The sequence below is a fragment of the Lycorma delicatula genome, chromosome 8, assembly GCF_047948215.1.
Source record: "Lycorma delicatula isolate Av1 chromosome 8, ASM4794821v1, whole genome shotgun sequence".
Lineage (NCBI taxonomy): Eukaryota > Metazoa > Arthropoda > Insecta > Hemiptera > Fulgoridae > Lycorma > Lycorma delicatula.
Window position 1 is genome coordinate 11,254,820 of NC_134462.1, and position 19,161 is coordinate 11,273,980.

Consider the following 19,161-nt stretch of genomic DNA (forward strand, 5'->3'; position numbering starts at 1 on the left):
CTTCCCATTTTGGTGGTTTATGGAAGAGCGCAATCAAGAGTGTTAAATATCACATGCATCGCGTAATAGGACAAACAATCCTTAATTTTGAGTAATTATACCGGGTTTTAACTCAAATAAAAGCCTGTCTCAATTCGTGTCCTATCTTCACTCTTTCCAAAGACTACAGAATCCAGAACCTCTATCTCCGGGACACTTTCTCATTGGATGTCCACTCACTTCTTTCCCTGAATCCAATTACCAAAAAATTGGAATTACCTGCTTTGGCTGCTCGCAACTACTCCAAAATATTGTGCAATCTATTTGGATAAGATGGTCTAAGAACTATTTGCATTATCTTCAGAAACGTAATAAATGGCGTTTTCCTTCCCGTAACCTTTGTGTTGGAGACGTAGTATTAAACACCAACAAAGATTCTTCACCCATGCATTGGAAACATGGAATTACACCCAGGTTTATCCGGATTCTGACAACCTGGTAAAGTTTTTTGATTTACGTACAGTTAATGATCAATTAAGAACATCCGTGCACAAACTATGCCTGTTACCAGTCTTTAATGATTAATTTTATTATTTATATACTTTATTGTTATTATAATTTCATTTGATTTGTTATCTCATAATATGATTGTTAATAATAATATGCTCGTAAATACTGTATTACTATTTATAACCTAATCTTCATATTTATATTAATTTAATTGTGATTTCAGATTTATATTCCTCTTACACTCCTAAACAATCTACAGACTAGTTACTATACTATATACATACACACAGGCATACAACATACAAATATGTTTTGTATTATTGATTTATTATTAAGGTGTAGTAAGACACCAGAGATTGTTTATAGATTGATTTATGTGAGGTACAGATTACCTAAGATTTATTATTTATGTGAGATGTGTACACGTAAATTATCAATGGAATTAGTTGCTCGCTATTGGATACAACTTCGTAGTAGACCCACGAACAACACATTAGAAGAAATCCTAGATCTATATGATTGTGTAGGTACAAAAAATTTATCATTGGTGTGGGTTATACACTCGCCAATGGATTCATCTTCGAATTAGATGCACGAACACACTTTGGACGGGAAAACATTCATTATTAGGAATACTGACAGGGAATTCACGATGTTGTAAGATCCCGATACGAGTCCTTTTTTGGATATCTTATTTGCATATTACGGCTACAATCTTTCATTCAACGACGGAAATATATGTTTAACAAATTAATTTTATTCCAACTTATATAAAAATTGAAGAGAATATAAAAATTGAAAAGGAAGTTTTCTTCCTTTCCAATGAATTTAAAAAATATGTTGTACATAATTAGTTTTCTTCCCACGAATATAAAGTACACAAATTTATATATAAAAAACCGGGAAATATACGTTGTAACTAATTTCCTTCCAACAAATATAAAAAACCGCTGAAATATATGTTGGACCTTATTAGTTTTCTTCAAACGAATATGAAAATGTATGTTTACGAAATTAAAAGGAAATAGGTAAGGTCAATCTTAAAAATAGCGGGCAATAAAAATAATCACCGATTCTTGTTAGTGTTCCCTCCAAAATGGCAAAAGATGTGGATGACAAGTTATAAAGGTCGACTTGAGTTGAAGAAAAACAGTAATATTAACAAACAACTGAAGTATGTCTGCTTTAACGATCTCTCCAACTATTACAAGAATTTTCTTTATGAGGCGAAACAATTTATATGGGTATAAAATGGCAAGGTCTATATAAGAGAGAACGAGAAATCTAGGGCGTTACGATTATGTACTGGTTAAGTACAAACGATTTCGAATCATCGAAATCGTTTGATTTTAATTACTATTATTTTAAACTGAGATTATTTTCTTTTGATTGGTGTTTTTTTCTTTTTTACCACGGAAAAATTGAGGAATTGTATGATTTAGTGTTGAAATTAAGTTAGTGTTGATTGTAATTTTTTTTATTTATTGTTGATGAATGTAAGTGATAAAATTAATCAGCTTATCAATATTTCCATATGAATATTCGTAGTTTTAAAACAAATTTTGTTGAAACAGCCTGTGAAATATGTAATAAATAAATTAAAAGTATCATTTCTTGTCGATGTTTTTTCGGAAACCTGGATTAGGTATGAGGAAGAATTCACGTACAATCTAGATGGATATGTAGCTATAACTAGTAATACTAAAATAAGCCAAAACTTTGTAATTGTTGTTATCTTAGAGAAGACATTACATTTAAGTTACAGTTGCTGACATTGCATTAAAAAGGTACATTAAGACATTACATTACAAACAACTGATTGTGTGATGGGTGGATTTTTTAGATCACCTAGTGATGTAAATATTTTCTAGATAACTGATAACTTGATAACTTTTCTAGATAACTGGTCAAGGTCATTAAAACCTAACATTATAATTAAATCTGACGGTTTTGTTTCAAATATTAACGATTTTGTCTAGGGTAATTAAGGAAGGTATATTTTTTATTGAGCACGTATTTTTTAAAAGTCATAATTTGAAATCTAATTTTAACTATTTTGAAATTGACTATTACTGAACGTTTTGAAATTTCCTTTCATTTAATTATAAATGATATAAATAATTTTAAATCCAAGCAAGAAAAAGTTGATTATAAGAAATTATTTGTGGTATAACTTGACGTGAATTTAATAACAGTGTAAGTATACTAATACAATTTTTAATAGTGTAAAAAAAAATCTGTTCTTGAAAAAATAACGCATAAAAGAATTAAAACCATGGATTTCTTCTGGATTAATTAATTCCATAAATAGAAGGGATAAATGAACGGAAAAATAAGAAAACAGCCATTCAGTATTAAAAATTAAAGAATAATTATGTTAATTACAGAAATATACGCTTGTAGAATTATTATAAAAATCTGGTAACAGAAAACAAGAATACTTGTTGAAAAATATGGAATTTTGTTATGAGATTAAATTAATTTTATTTATTTATTAATTAATTTTTGATAAATTTATTAATTTACTCGGATAAAAGAGGCGTAATTTTCCGAAGTGGGTTCCAGGTATGCTCAGAATATAATACTAAATAGAAATCCTAACAACACAACACGGCCGGTAGATTCCTTTTACCCGCGGATGAAGGGGAAGTTGAAAATTTGAAGTTGAAAAAATGTTCACTTTAAAAACGAATTCTAGCACTGGACTTACTGAAATAAGTAATAAGGTTTTTAAAATAATTGCGTAGCTAATTTCTAAGCCTATAATTTTTAATAAATGTTTCGAAAATGGTATATGCCCTTCCCATTTAAAAAAAAATAAGAACTAGGCCAATTTTTAAAGGAGATGATCCAATTGAATTTGACAATTATATACACCACTTAGCTTATAACACACAAGAGCTTATAACTACCATTCATTACATAATTATATGATTATTATTAATACTAAAAAAGGAATGTGAATACAGTTTCAAACTAAATATTACATTATAGGTAATATTATTTATTTATTATCCACAATTTTGATTTACGCCATCATCTATATAACTTAATGTCTATATTACTTAACAAATCAATGATTACTAAATCAATGATTATTATTTTCATGTTATTATTGTTGTAATATTTTCATTTTCAATATTAAAAAAAAAATCATCTGATTTTTTGACGGGCAGTTATGTTAAGACTTAGTTTGTAGTAAATAGTAAATAAATTTGTTAATAGTAAACTTAAAATAAATACACCTAACTGAGGTATTACATCGAAGCGGTTACTTATTTGTACAACACAAAGCATAAAGGATGAATTGCCAGTCGGAGCTCTTATCCCTCAAAAAAAAATATTATTTGCAAAAAAAATTATCTTTTCAGACTTATATGAAAAATTCTTTTTTTTAAACGTCATGCCTTTTCATTCTGTTATTAGTTTAATGATGCATAAATATAAAAATGTACGTACATAATTGAAGATTATTCATACGATCATACACAGGTCTGATTTATAAAAACTGATGAAAAAAATACATTTTTATTTAACCATTACAGATTTTATTTTTTTCACCAGTTTTAAATATATTGAAACCTTAAAAAACCTAAAAACAAAAATTATTTAACCCTTAAATAGGATCCTTTCATGCCCTTAAAAAGGGTTCTTATCTTGATCGCTTAAAAAAATTATAAAAGTATATGGTAATGATATTATGTATTTTTGAAATGATAAATAATATAGCCGCTAAAATACGAAAGTAAAATTACGTTGCTTTAAAAAAAAGGAAAAGTAAATTTAATATAATATTCCGTTATACTATACCGCTGTATTCTTTTTAAATAATGTTTTTATTAGAAAGGAGTATGAAGGGAATGATCTAAAAAAGTAATAAAAAAAAGAAGAAAGAACAACGGGAAAAAGAAGAACATTTCACATAATTTTCATGTTCTTTTCTATTGTTAAATATACAAAGAAAGAATAGGGCTATAAATTTTATGTCCAATGTCTGATTAATTCAGGCAAAGAAAGCACAATTACTTATGGAGAATAAGGGATGAGAAAAACGGGCGGGAGGAGAGTAAAATAGGGAAAAGAGAAGTTGCGGTTGTCATGGCGACTTACTCCTCTTGATAGTACAGTACTGTTACATCCAAAATTCTCGCTCCTTCTCAACGCTTTCGTCGTCCTCCCCCACCTTACTCTACTCCAGTGAGTAGTGTCGCTAATATCTCGTTCTCGTTAGAGTTATCACACGTATATGTTACCCATATCCCCCTCCTGTTACTGCTAATCGACATCCCTTAGATAACATTGAATCTCCCGGTTGAAGCAGGCAATACCACCGCCATCTTGTAACCTCCATTCTCTTCCGACTCAATTCTTTGAGGATTTTTTTTATCAACTTATCATTTTACTCTATAACTACTTTTTCTTAAAAAAATAAAAAGTAAAGATCAAACGTAACAATAACAACCAAATTTAAACATCTGTTATTTAATTAATATTTAATTAATATTAAATATCACACACGAATGATTTTAAAAACATGAATTATAAAAGGAAAAAAGACAAACGATATGAATGGATTAACTCGTTTGGCAATCGAGACAGTAAATCGAGAAAAGAATCTTCGGTAAACATCTACTTAAGGAATGGAATTAGTAAGGGTTTTTAACTTAGGATCAAGAATTATTTCATAACAACTGCTATAATAAAAAGTTTAAAACTGCTATAATAAAACGCTACCTAGTGATGAATTCCTAATTCGATTCTCGTAAACATAGATGTACCTTATTCGTGTAATGATTGCACCTGTAGTTTGCTACATCCGTGGATTGCCATTCGGTGGAGACATGGGGAGAGGATTGCCTTAAAATATTACTGGTTACGCCGTACTCACTACCAGGTTGATGGGCCTTGAACCGTCGACCTCCAGTATGGGATATTATCGCTTTAATCATTTACACGATTCCGACACAATCTAAAAATGATTAAATTAGAATATATATGTGTAATAGAAATGATCTTTCAATTTGTACTAATTTGATCGGTTTCGTTTTAATTTTTTTATTCTTCATGGTGCAAAATCAGAAACAGATTAGTCATACACGCTAAGAAAAATTATACATTTAAAAAAAGTAAATAACATTTATAAAAAAAAATTACAAAACAGAATATTTTTACGCAATGAATTTAAAAAGCCGGTAAAGGTTTGCGTAACTTTATAAACTTTGGCCTTGACAGAATTTTATTTCAAGTCGTCACAGGGTTTTTAAATATTAATGACTTGATTACATAATATTTAGATTACAATTGCGAAAAAGATCAACATGCTAATTATAAAACAATTTGGGACCGATCTGATACTTTGATCTAATGACGTTTTTATTTTTAACCGAAAAGGAAATCAAAATGCTTAGTAAATGTTGAGTACCGGTATGCACTAAAAAAAGTCTCTTTTTTCTTTAATTTCACATTTTGACTAATTGGATGAATATTTTAGTTTGAAAAAAGTCCCACACCAGAACGGGTTTTGAAATCCAGAGCCTTCATTGTATTGTCAATAGTATGATTACTAATAAAAATATTCTTTAATTATGACAAAAGTTTATTTTATTTTATTTTCATTAATTTCCGTCGATCTCCGTGGCGGAACGGTAGAGCCTAAAATTTTAATCACTAGGTCCCGGATTCAAATACCGGTTATGCATGGAATTTTTCATACGTTACAAGATTCCATTTCTATGTCCCACACAAATTTTCAAACATATGTAGTAACATAGTTTGAAATATATATATTGTAAAAATGAGTTTTTTACAATTTAAAAAATATCTTAGAAAGAAATTATTGGTCAAATTCGACTCATCATCCCTTCTCATTTTCTCTTTTTTCCCTTTTTCCTGTCCTCCCTTTTCCACTTTCTTCCTATTTCCCTTTTTCTATTTTTCACAAAAATATTTCTTTTCACGTAACTAATATACTGTATAATTTGAATATGAGCCAAATCGGACCATAAAAAGCGGGTCAAAACTAATTCAGAAACCTTTGCGGGTGTGCGCCCAACTCAACAAAATTTCTTCGCAATTGGATTAATGGTATAGGAATGCATACGGGATGGAAACCCGGGAAAAAGTGGTGGTCCTCTGACCTTAGGGTGCTGCGCATGAGTTGTAGCGCAATCCCTAGCAGCTCGCGAAGTCATGTTACCGGCCAAAGCCATTGCACGTTGCAGTGTTCGATGCGGGTTTGGTGGTCGTGACCACACTTTAACATCAATGGCGACTCACCAGGCGTTCCTGGATACTCTGTTTCCAGATGCTCCGGAAGGTGAAGCAGAAGTCGGCATTAGAGCGGGTGAGATACCATCCCCTGGCGTACTGTGGAACCCGTAGATATAGACCCAGTGGTTTCTCGAATGGCGCTGAGAATGGCACCAGGGATTGACGAACTTGACCCGGATATTTTATATCACTGCTGCCTGTCATAAGAGAGCCGCAGACTGTTCTCGGGGTGCCTAAACTGGGGTTGCTTTCCGACTTGTTGGAAGGTGGTTTTGGTGAGGGTGCTCGTAACATCAGGAAAGAATCCGAGTGAGGTCAGCAGTTATCGTCCGATCAGCCTCTTGCCAATCGGCAAGTTGCTTGAAAGGCTGGTTGTGGAACGCCTCTGGGAAAGCATTGATATGAACTCATTTCTAATTTGAGGCCAGTATGGCTTCATGAAACGAGATGGCACTGAGGATTGCATCTTAAATGCTCTTGCCAAAGTGGAAAGCGCCGACTGTAAATATGTTTTGGCAATTTTTATTGACATGGAGGCAGCATTTCCTTCTTTGTGTTGGAGTTCTGTCCTCTATGAGTTGGAACGCCGCAATGTTCCCGTAGCCTTGCAGGCCGTAGTGCGTGACTACTTGTCGGATCGCACGGCTCTGTTTAGAGATGCGCACCTAGTTGTGAAAACATTCGTCAACAGGGGAAGCTCGCAGGGCTCCGTTCTCGGTCACTTGCTGTGGAACCTGGTATTTGACGAAGTTTTGGCACTGACATTCCCGGAAGGGGTCACGGTCCAGGCTTTCGCTGATGACTGTCTCCTGTTAGTTCGTAGTTTGTGGTAATTCACGACTGCGACTAGAAGACCGAGCGCAGGCGGCTTTTTCAACCGCAGGGGACTGGGATGGAGATTCAAAATTTAAGGATTTCTGTGCCCAGCCCAAGACGAAGTTTATGCTTCTCAAGAGTGCAGACAAATTATCATACAATCGTATCCCCCGTATTAAGTATAAAGGCTGTGTAATCAGTCGAGTTCGAATTCATAAGTACCTAGGTGTTTTGTTTGATGAGAAGTTGCTGTTTTGAGAGGTTGCTGTTTAGCAACCGCATTAGGCAAGTACCAGCGGACGCCGTCTCTCTGATGCACAAGCTGAGGAGGATTGCTCGAAAGGATTACGGACTGTCGAGCAGTCATTTGTACATGGTGTACCAAGGTGTCTTCGAAAGTATGACCTCTTACGCGGCGTCCGTCTGGGAGCATAGGTTGGATATAAATCAAAATTTAAGGAGTGCCCAGCGCAGAGCCTTAATTATGTGTACTGGTGTTTTTAAAACAACCTCCTACGAGGCTACTACTATATTGGGAAAGGTTCTCCCAATCGATTTAGTGGTGAAAGTTCGGGCGGCCATGTGAACTGCGATGGGGCACGGAAGCCGAGGTAATTGGAATGCGGTTTCGAGCCGGGCCAGTGCCGGAGCGGAACGGTGATTCTCAATGCACCGGTTCTAAATTTCGAACAGTTGCCCATCTCCCACCTTAGAAGGAGACTTTACAACCTCGTGATGGAAGCATGGCAGCAAGAATGGCACGTCACGACTAAGGGAAGGTATAGATTTATACAGGATCTCGGAGGATAGTATGCCTTTCCTTCGTTTTTAAGGGCAACGGCAGCCCGAGTGCTCTCCAACCATGTAAATTTAAAACAATATTTGTTCCGGATCCGCCAGGCAGCTGATGAGCTGTGCGTCTGCGGAGAGGTCCAGTCAAATGAGCATATGATGTTTGACTGCCCTGCTCGGGGGGGGGGGGGAGAGACCGGACCACCCTGGAACTTAGTGGTCAAGGGGAAAATTGGCCGCTGAAACGGCGGGTCAGTGTGGTGAGAGCCGCATTGTCGGACCGTATGGGAGTTCCTCGATGAGGTTGCGTTGTTCAACCGACATCGGTAGATTAGTTAAGGGTAAAGTATAATGACTCCTACCGTGCTGCTGTGGGAAGCTAATCCAGAGATAATGGCTGGTCACCAGCCAGATAAAGTTCCTAAATGGTGGACAGGTAGCAGCTGGCATTCAGCGACCGAAGCGTGACAGTAAATATAATAACAAGAGGTGCGCCTCCCCGGTTTAGTTTTATTGTATGACAAGTGAGCGGTTGGGACACGTAAGCAGATGGTGTATGATCCATCCCTCGCTTAGACCGCTCACGCTATTAGATTATTGGTCGCTAAATTGTTTTTGAGGCACAGTAGCTGTATTTGGCAAGGAAATTTGGTCATATGCTTAGGGCGACCGAAGAATGGCGGAAGAAATGCCAGTTAACCAAAGTAATGTCGCAAGGGGTTCAGATATATTTATTATAATTGGGATCAAGATTATAAAAAAATAGGGTAAAAATAAAAGCAAAATAATAGAAAAAGGTAAACGCAAATTTAACATTTTAAATGACACTAACCGACTGACACCATATACCATAGAATCGTTGTTTATGTATTAATGTACGCTAAAATACTACATTTATTATTTTTATTAAATAATATGTTATATTAAAAGGTTAATTCATTTTTAATAAAAGTTTTCATTATTCTACTACGTTATATTCGTTCAACAATACGTAAATGAGCTGAAAAATACCATAAATATTATAGGTACGTGGGTCATTTATAGGCAATTCTATTTTACAGGAGAGTGTGATAGTTTGATTTGAATGGGGATAAACTGAGTAAAATATTTACATGTGTATGGGATGCGTGTGGGAAGAGAAAATAGCTAGCGGTTGGATTTACCTTTCAAAGAGCAAGAGTTTGATTTTCTTGCTCTTAAACTTCGTTTTTATTTTATATTATTGTATCTTTTATGTTCATTTACATATATATCATTGTAAATTCATAAAGTAAAATAATATGAATAAAGTCCAGAAAACATATTTAAAAAAAAAATCACTAAATCTATCCTTTGAGTCCCAAGAATTACAATCTGGCTTAATTTTACCGAAGAAACAGACGAAATCTTTCGCTGACACTCACTAACAAAGCGTTTCAGAACCCATGTTAATATGAGGTTTCTTCTTTATTTTCCCCAGAACATGTGCTGAAAGTTTGTTTCATTATTCATACTTCACTCTGTAATGTATATATATATATATATATATATATTACAGATGTATACAGTCTGTGCGTGTGCACCGTTACCCATTCAGCGAGATCACGGAATTGCCAAATATATAAGCAAGAAGTAGCTGTTCAAGAGGTTAAGGCAGTACCTATTCAAGAGGTTAAGGCAGTACAAGTTAAGACAGCTACTATGAAGCTACAAAAATTGAACTCGGCAGAATACCGAGGACTGCGCCCTATGCACAGGTTGCTGCAGCTCTTGCAGTTTTCTTTGAACCAGAAGATGTAGTCACGCAATTGGCACCAGCTCTAGCTAGTAAGGTGGAACACCTTACAACCTAGGAATGAGTCTTCGACCTAGGCCAAGAATACAGAGGCTGAATTGCCGAAGAAATTTACAAAAAATGTACATACGATAAAAGTTGAAATACATAAAATCCTCACAAAGGCAGTTGAGACGCCTGAAATAAAATTACTAGAAAAAGATGTAGCCTCCGGCACGGAGTACTTTAAATGAGAAGACGGGTACCTCAACCACCCTGAAAGTTTTAACGGGGAACGTATTATTTTTAACTTGTTTTAAGTGGCATGGGCCATTTACATCTTTAACATCATGTGTTTCTTTTGGGTTTTAAGAAAATCGTGTGGTGTACGGGATTGGCGGCCCCAAGCTGTCCAAGATGGTTGCGGTTGTGCTTCGCGGTTTCACTGTTTTCACCTGTCTTTGCCAACGCTAGACGGAGTGCGGTCAGGGAGTGTTCATCCCTCTTCTCGATTGTGAGGCCAGGTTCAGGGTGGACTGCTGTGAGCTTGCTCTGCCGAAGTCTAAGTTAGGAAGACCGCATTTGGACTGTTTGTAGGAACATGTTACTGAAAGTTAAGAAAATTTTAGTATAGACGTTGAGGTCTCGCCGCACGATACATTAAATACCTCAAAAGGTAGTGTTGTTTATAGAGACTTACTGAACTGCACCGGAGAGGAAGTCGTCAAAGAGTTAAATGCCCAAGGAGTTGTTGCGTGTCGATGACTGAATACAGTACGAAACGGAGAAGTTGTTTCTTCCGCGTCGTATATCCTATACTGCAGTAAACCGAAGTATCCGAAAATAATAAAAGCAGGATTTTATATACTGGATGTACGTTCTTTTATTCTGATTCCATTGTGATGCTTTAGCCCCTCTCTTTAGGTGAATTAGTCTGTTCATGTTTTTTGTTATGAAAGAGCGGGAATCAAAAGCTGTGGTCATAAGACCGGTGGAAATTGGTAGCATATGAAAAGTCGCCATGCCTGACCGGGATTCGAACCCGGTACGATATGCTATGGACGCTACTTATTCAGGCACGGAGGTCAGCTGTTTTATTTACTATGATTCATTTATAAAATTATGTTTCTTCTGTATCTTTTATTGAGAGATAAGTTTTTAAAATTACTTCTCTTGTTTGAACAACTATTTTTTTACATACGTATTATTTCATACATTTATAATTTACTCTAAACTTAATTAATTTTTTTGTTGGGTTTTGTTTATTTTATTTTTAATAATGAATTACTAATTGTTTTGGTTACATATATATATTTTGCTTTTTGATTAATTTAATTAATAAAAATATAGAATCGTGTTGAAAATGATGGATTCATTTTTGAACATTTATTATAAACTGCTATGAATAATGAACTTTGGTCTAATTTACCGTTTCTAAAAAAATGTATTATTTTTCTTAGTTTATTCAAATTATCTTCAACCATTTTGTTCAGAATTAAATTCTCTACAAGGTTTTTATAAAGATCTACAAGGTACAAAATTATTGAACGTCGAACATAAAAAAAACAGGGATTTCCCCAATTTATTGGAAACCCCAAATTTCTCAAAACCTACATTGGTGAAAACACCAAATTTTGCCTCTTAACTAACATCCTAAAAATTTCAGTATCACCTCATTTCACCGGGGTGGCTGATATCCGAGCGAAATTTTTCACTAGCCGTAACTCATAAACGAAGCATTTTATAGGACATTTTGTTTAGGACATTTTATTTAATAAATATGTTTTCTGAATTTTTTCCATTATTTTCACATGTACATTAAAAAAATAAAACGGCGTCCGGATTTATATTCAATACTTAATTTTTGCAATTCGCTACCAGTGACAGTTGAAGTTTAGCGGGAATAAAATGAAAGGGAATTTATATAATTCGTGACATATACAACTAATCATAAATAAAATTACAATAAATGATAATGTACAGAGAATTTCAAGTGTACCCAAAAATCACAAAAATTTTATAAAATCTATGAATAAATTAATACTATTATATAACCTTAAAATAGCTACAAATAAGATCATTTTAAAATTACACTTACCACTTCCAGTAGTAGTAAGATGTCCTAGGCTAGTGGTAGATTTATTTTGAGAATCAAGACCTGAAAGAAAATTATAAAATAATTTTACTAACAAGCCTTAGTTTACTGAATAATAATTCTCGTTTTACGAATCCCGTACTTAAAAAAAACATTATGTTTTTTGATTTTCCCATTAAACTTTTCCAAGACCAAAAAACACAGTGTATTAATAATCAGTTGCGGAAGTTTGACCTCAAAAGACGTATCCTTGGTGAGAGACGGATTGTTAGCCTATCAAAAACTTAGTAATAAAATTTAATTTACTTAATTAGAATAAAATAAAAATGGTATTTCAACTAACCAAAATCTCATTTCGATAAAGCACATGGCAACAATGCACCAACAGAACTAGCAAAAAATTGAACACCCTTTTCATTAAAATAAAAGTATCAATTATGTAATACGATACACAATTCAGATCGTTACATTCTCCCTTATTCCTCAATTTAGATTTCCATACTGTTCACATTATTCAATCTATCATATCCAAGATTGATGCACTCAAAACTTGTGCCCAACTTTGAATTACTTTAAAATCATTATGGATTTTATAAAAAGCCAGTTATCGATGAAAATCTAATAAGATTTTCCCGAACAAATATTCTTTTTATTATTACTGTTCTCTCTAAATTCATTTCTAACAAAGTTATTTTCTCTAATTTTTACTTACGCTAGATACGTTAACATTATTTATTTGTCTCGTGTTTTGGCGGTTTTATGGCATTTTTTTTTCAGTTATCAAAAAGTAAATTTTTCTGCAATTTTGGAGTCTTAGATTCGATTTATAAAATTTGTAATTGTATATTTTAGTACCTTACATTAGTGCACTTGAACCAACTTGATTTTAATTTTACGTCTATTTTGGTGAAGCCGACGCCGACCGCAGCTGTTTGTGTATTCTTATGAACCTTTATCGATGTGCTTAATCCGAATCCGATATCAAAATCCGAGAAAAAAAGAGTTTACACAATTCAATTCAACAAAGAACTGCTCGTTTGTCAATTATGATATATAGAGAAAAAAAAATGCATAGAAATAAGTATCAACAATGATTCTTTTTATTCTATGCGACATAAGGTGGGAGCATTGGATGAGAAGGTTTACAGAGCAAACCAGTTGTCAGTTGATCTGGAGGCTTATCCCAGAGAAATAGATTTTCTTAAAGATGCAGCAAATGGACTTTATTTTTCCTTATCCATATTTGTTCCGTTCCTAGTTGAGCCGGCTTATGCTGCGCTCTGGTGTCTACATACATACATTCATTCCAGTCGAGAATCCCGCCGAGTGCGGTCATGTACAGTTAGTTTAAGGTGACAAAGGGTCTAATGTGACCGTTCGAGTGCAGAATCCCACCGGGCGCGGTCATGTAATGACTAGTGCTATTTAGCATTTTACAGTTTAATGTGACTAATGTTATTTATTAATAACATTTTAGTGTCTAATTCCGTCTGGTGCGGTCATTCATTCATTCATTAGTTTAATGTGGCTTGTGTTGTATAATGTTTTAAATGTGACAAAAATAAATGTGTCTTATGTGACAAAAATAAATTTAACTATCCTAGAAGAATATGATTTCAGTTCATTTCATCCGAATACAGTCCATACTAGCTCTAAAAAGATTATTATCTTAACCATATTCCTTAACCATAAATATCCATATTTTTACTTTTTTATGTCACTGGTCTTTTTAATAAAGGAAAAATATGGACAGAATTGTTTACGCCTTCAGTAAAAAAAGGCAAAAAATATTTTTAAGAAATAGAACTTATATATAGATGAAATAGATTATATATAGAGAAATAGATGTTATATAAATATATACTAGGTAAAACGTCACCCATCTTCAAATTTTGGATCACATTACAGTTCCTAGTAACGCTTTTGGGTTAATCTATAGGAGACTTGAACAAATTAAAAAACGGCGTCAATGTTTACGTTTTAAATCGTTTTTTAACCTAATTTTTAAAATTTATTTTAATATATTCATGGATAAGTCAAAAGAAAAGCCGTTTGAATAAAGAAAGAATGTTCAAAAGAAATTCAGATGGGAAGAAATTTCGGCGTAACGTTTTCCGACTTCCTAATCTATTATGATTGAAATTTTGAACTTTTTCTTGGAATTTCAGGTGAATATATTCGGATTAAAATTCATTAAATGAACAACTACATATAGAATCTTAAATCATCTACATGACTGTAAACTTTTGTTACAAATTAAAAAATTTCACTTAAACTACCTTTTTTTTTTACCTTATTAACCACCCCGGGGGTAACTGGCATCACCTTTCGGCATTACCTCAAGCTACACCCGATGTGACGTAGAAGCAGTCTGCCCCACCCTAGCTTGGCCATGTTCTCAGCCCCAATCAGGGTCTTCCGTGCATCCTCGAGACATTCGAACCTCCGCTTCTGGATGGTCCCACTGCCTCTCCACAGGGAAGCTACCCATCCCTCACTTAGAATAGAATTATTACACGAAATTTAGAGTATAAAACAAGTATTATGAATAAACTTTAGCGAATAAGTCCAAAACGATTTAAACATACGTTTGAACCTCCTCTTTTTTGAAGTCAGTTAATAAAGGTTTCATATCAGATGAAATAGACTTTAAAAGGAAATAACTTGTTATTTTATTATTTCCTTTAAAAAATAAACACGGTAACAATCACAAAAGATTAGAAAGAAAAATATGCCTCATCAAGAATATGATAATTATATTAAAAAAAAAACTTATTGAGTTCAATTGAAACGACAGTATATAAAAATAGGAATAAAATGTAGAAATAAAGAAGCAATAAGAATATTTGTAGAAAAGAACAAAGAATATGACAGAGAATAAGTAAAGATGAAAACGAGAAGGAAAAGGAGATGCATATATTTTAGTGGAAATGGTGGGGACGGTTTGGGGAGATGTTCGGAGTAGAAGAGACGGGTAGCGGTGAGGAAATACTTAGGGGCTTGTCAGGGGGAGGACCCGGAAACGGCGGCTGCAGATAGGACCAAGGCGACGCTCCGCCCCCGCTGCTCCACCACCCTCGCCTAGTGTCGGCGTCTTTTAATTGTCAACCCCTCGCTTTATCTCCGATAATTATCTGTTGTAGTATGCACAAAGTTTAGCGGCGGGTTGGTAATGGCGTCCCTGAGATCCGGAGAAGCACGTCTAAAAGGACGGGAAATGTAATAATAGAGTCTTGACGCAATCATGCCAGGGCCATGCTATCATTTCCTTCTTCCCTTAACATCCTTTGTTCACTTTGGACCACGTGAAAAATGCATAACCACTTAACGTAACACACGCTGTCTTTCTTTTTCTCCCTTCCCCCACCGATTTACACTCTCTCGCTCTTTCTTATATAAAAGCTTCAAAACGGTTATTTTTCTTACTCTTTAAAAACATAAAACTGTGAATTCATCCGTTTGACAAATAAAAGCGATAGTATACGCGACAATAAAGTAAATTCCTTAACGATCCTTCTTCATTTTACATTCTCCATTACGCAGGAAAATATTCATTCGTTTTCTTTTCCCCCTCTTGTGTTTTTTCTGACACGTTCTATTCAAAACCCCACTTCCCATCTAAACTTATATCACTCAATTCATAAAATACAATAAAGCTGTGACATTATAATCAACTCTCTCTCGAGTACATAATTCTGTATTATTTTATTTATAGGTTGTAATAGAAGCGAACAATAAAAGTAAAGGAAATAGAATATAAAAGTTATTTATTTCTTTATTTAATAAAATATTTTATTAAGCGTTTTATATAAAATAATTTTATTAGCTCAATCTTTATTGTAATAGTAATAATTGTTTTACTACAACATAACTATTGATAAATGTTTTGTTAAAATATATTCTATAAAAAAATAAGTTGGTAAAATTTCAACTTTTTTTAAACAGTATAAAAATGAATACTACAATATATTATAGATTAGTAGAATTGTCAGAACATTTATTAGTGTCAGCATATTTATTTTATTTAAGCTGAATGACATTCATTTAATAATAAAAAATAACTATCAAATTAAATGCATAGTTTCTCTCAGCAATTATCGCTAGAGAATCGTAATCTTTCATCGGTAATATCACCAATGACAATATTTTTTTATCTGTAACTTCACAAGTTAAAACAGATTTTTGTTATTAATTACTCAAATAGACATGAAAATAAGAAGAAAATGAATCGCTAGGGAATCGTAATCTTTCATCTTCACAAGTTAAAACAGATTTTTGTTATTAATTACTCAAATAGACATGAAAATAAGAAGAAAATAAATCGCTAGGGAATCGTAATCTTTCATCGGTAATATCACCAATGACAATATTGTTTGATCTGTAACTTTAGTAGTTATCACAGGTTTTTGTTATTAATTACTCAAATAGACATGATAGTAGGCTAAAAATAGAAGAAAATGAATACAGTAAAATCGGAATGCAATGAGATTTTTTGATTTACTCGGTTATTAAGATTACTGTTAAGATAGTATCCTAGCAATGTGGTTGAAAGGGGGTTTGGAGGTAAAATTAAATTTTTTTATTAATATCTTAAAACGAATTTATTTACACAAAAGTAATTCATGAAATTTTATTTTGATTTTACTGTACTGAGCTCGTATAAATATAACCGAATTATGACTACGAGATTTTTTGACTTCCCTCAAATAGAATCCGCCTCATAGTCATTGAACAATTATTTCTCCTGTATACGAGATTACTGAAATTAGGTATATAAAATATATACCTAATATTACTTAGGTATTAACTAATATAAATATTTATAAAAATAATCCCTTAAACACAATAAATCAGTACCATTTATGATATATCGTTGAAAAGCGCTCGATGAAGGCTTATTACTGCAGTTAATAAAAGGTTCAAAATCCAAATCTTTTGGATTTCGGGCTTTTTAGGACACTTTTGGTCCAGTCGATTGCATCCAAAGGGGGAGGTGTACAACTAGACATTATGGTAAGTTTAGAAATAATCTAAATCTAAATAATCCTGGGTTTAAATTTAATCTCATTTCTAATTAGATAAATATTTAAACCTTTTTATGGAAATATAACAATTAACACCTTCATATTTTTGAAAGTAAGCTTAGATGGATACATTTTAACTTTTTTTAGTATTGTTTTAATAAAGTTTTGTATTTTGAAGATATCGTTCAGCATTGCAGCACCATTTTACAGTACGGCATCATTGTATGGTATATACAATGATGCCGTACTGTAAAATAGGTTGTAAAAAAGAAAGATCTAACAAAAATATGAACTACGATCTTCAAAATATTTCTCAAAGGCTGACCATGTGAATTATCAGAGAAGGCAATATAATTTGTTTAGTTAAGCGTCAAACAGTGCTTATCCAGCCATGCAATAATAAAAAAGGAGTAAGACAATGATGATTACATGAAAAATTAATTTAAACGTCAAGAAAACGTTTTTTAAAAAGAAAAAATCGCAGGATTTTGGAATGTGGTTCTATAGGAAAATCCTAAAAAATCAGATGGATGGATAAATTGACAAATGAAGAGGTTTTCGGCAAATTAATGAAAGAAGCTAAAAGAAGATACAGACTTAACACGCCACACACCTTGGCCTATAAGGATCCTGCTTATAGTCGCTGATCTATAAGCAACTTGGATATAGGCATCCTGGAATAGTCGCTTTGATATTGGAGGAACACGAAGATGGAAAAAATTGTGCAGGAAGGCAACGTTTGTGATATGTAAAACAAATTGTTAGGGATGTAGGATGTAGGAGTCTACTGAAATGAAACGACTGGCACTAGATAGGGAATCTTGGAGAGCTGCATCAAACCAGTCAAATGGCTGAAGACAACAAAAAAATCCAGCCATGCAGTATAATACTTAAAGTATAGCTTTACAGTATTAATACCTTATTCTGCAAATTTGTATACTAAATTACACGATGATGCATTAAAAATCAATGCAGTATCATCCGCAACAATCCGTTGAGGGAGGCCATAACTAGTTATAATAGGCGTGACAGGGTTTATTATCTTTTATAATCGTTTAATAGTAGATTAATAGTAGAAGGAAGATTAAAGAAAAACAAACCAACATACTTGGCGTATATAGACCTAGAAAAGGCATTCGATAACGTAGACTGGGATAAAATGTTCAAAATTAAAAAAAAATTAGGGTTCAAATACAGAGCTAGAACAATTGCTAACATGTACAGGAACCAAACAGTAACAGTAACATAAGAAAGAAGCCGTAATAAGAAAGGGAGTCCGACAAGGATGTTCCCTATCTCCGTTACTTTTTAATCTTTACATGGATGTTAAAGAACAATTTAGATTCGGAGTAACAGTACAAGGTGAAAAGATAAAGATGCTACGATTTGCTGATGATATAGTAATTCTAGCCGAGAATAAAAAGGATTTAGAAGAAACAATGAACGGCATAGATGAAGTCCTACGCAAGAACTATCGCGTGAAAATAAACAAAAACAAAACAAAAGTAATGAAATGTAGTAGAAATAACAAAGATGGACCGCTGAATGTGAAAATAGTAGGAGAAAAGATTACGGAGGTAGAAGAATTTTGTTATTTGGGAAGTAGAATTACTAAAGATGGACGAAGCAGGAGCGATATAAAATGCCGAATACACAAGCGAAACGAGCCTTCAGTAAGAAATATAATTTGTTTACATCAGGAAAAGATTTTTGAAAGTGTATGTTTGGAGTGTCGCTTTATACGGAAGTGAAACTTGGACGATCGGAGTATCTGAGAAGAAAAAATTAGAAGCTTTTGAAATGCGGTGCTATAGGAGAATGTTCAAAATCAGACGGGTGGATTAAGTGACAAATGAAGAGGTATTGCGACAAATAGATGAAGAAAGAAGCATTTGGAAAAAAATAGTTAAAAGAAGAGACAG

General features: G+C 33.4%; 1 protein-coding gene across 1 annotated transcript in view; it reads right to left on the reverse strand.

Annotated features, from left to right (window-relative positions):
* Positions 1 to 19,161, reverse strand: part of LOC142328870 (DNA-binding protein D-ETS-3-like) — a 401,528-nt gene that overhangs the window by 231,753 nt on the left and 150,614 nt on the right. The window contains exon 4 of the mRNA XM_075372998.1: positions 12,219 to 12,278. Within this exon, the coding sequence (XP_075229113.1) occupies positions 12,219 to 12,278 (60 nt within the window). The remainder of the gene's footprint in view (positions 1 to 12,218; positions 12,279 to 19,161) is intronic.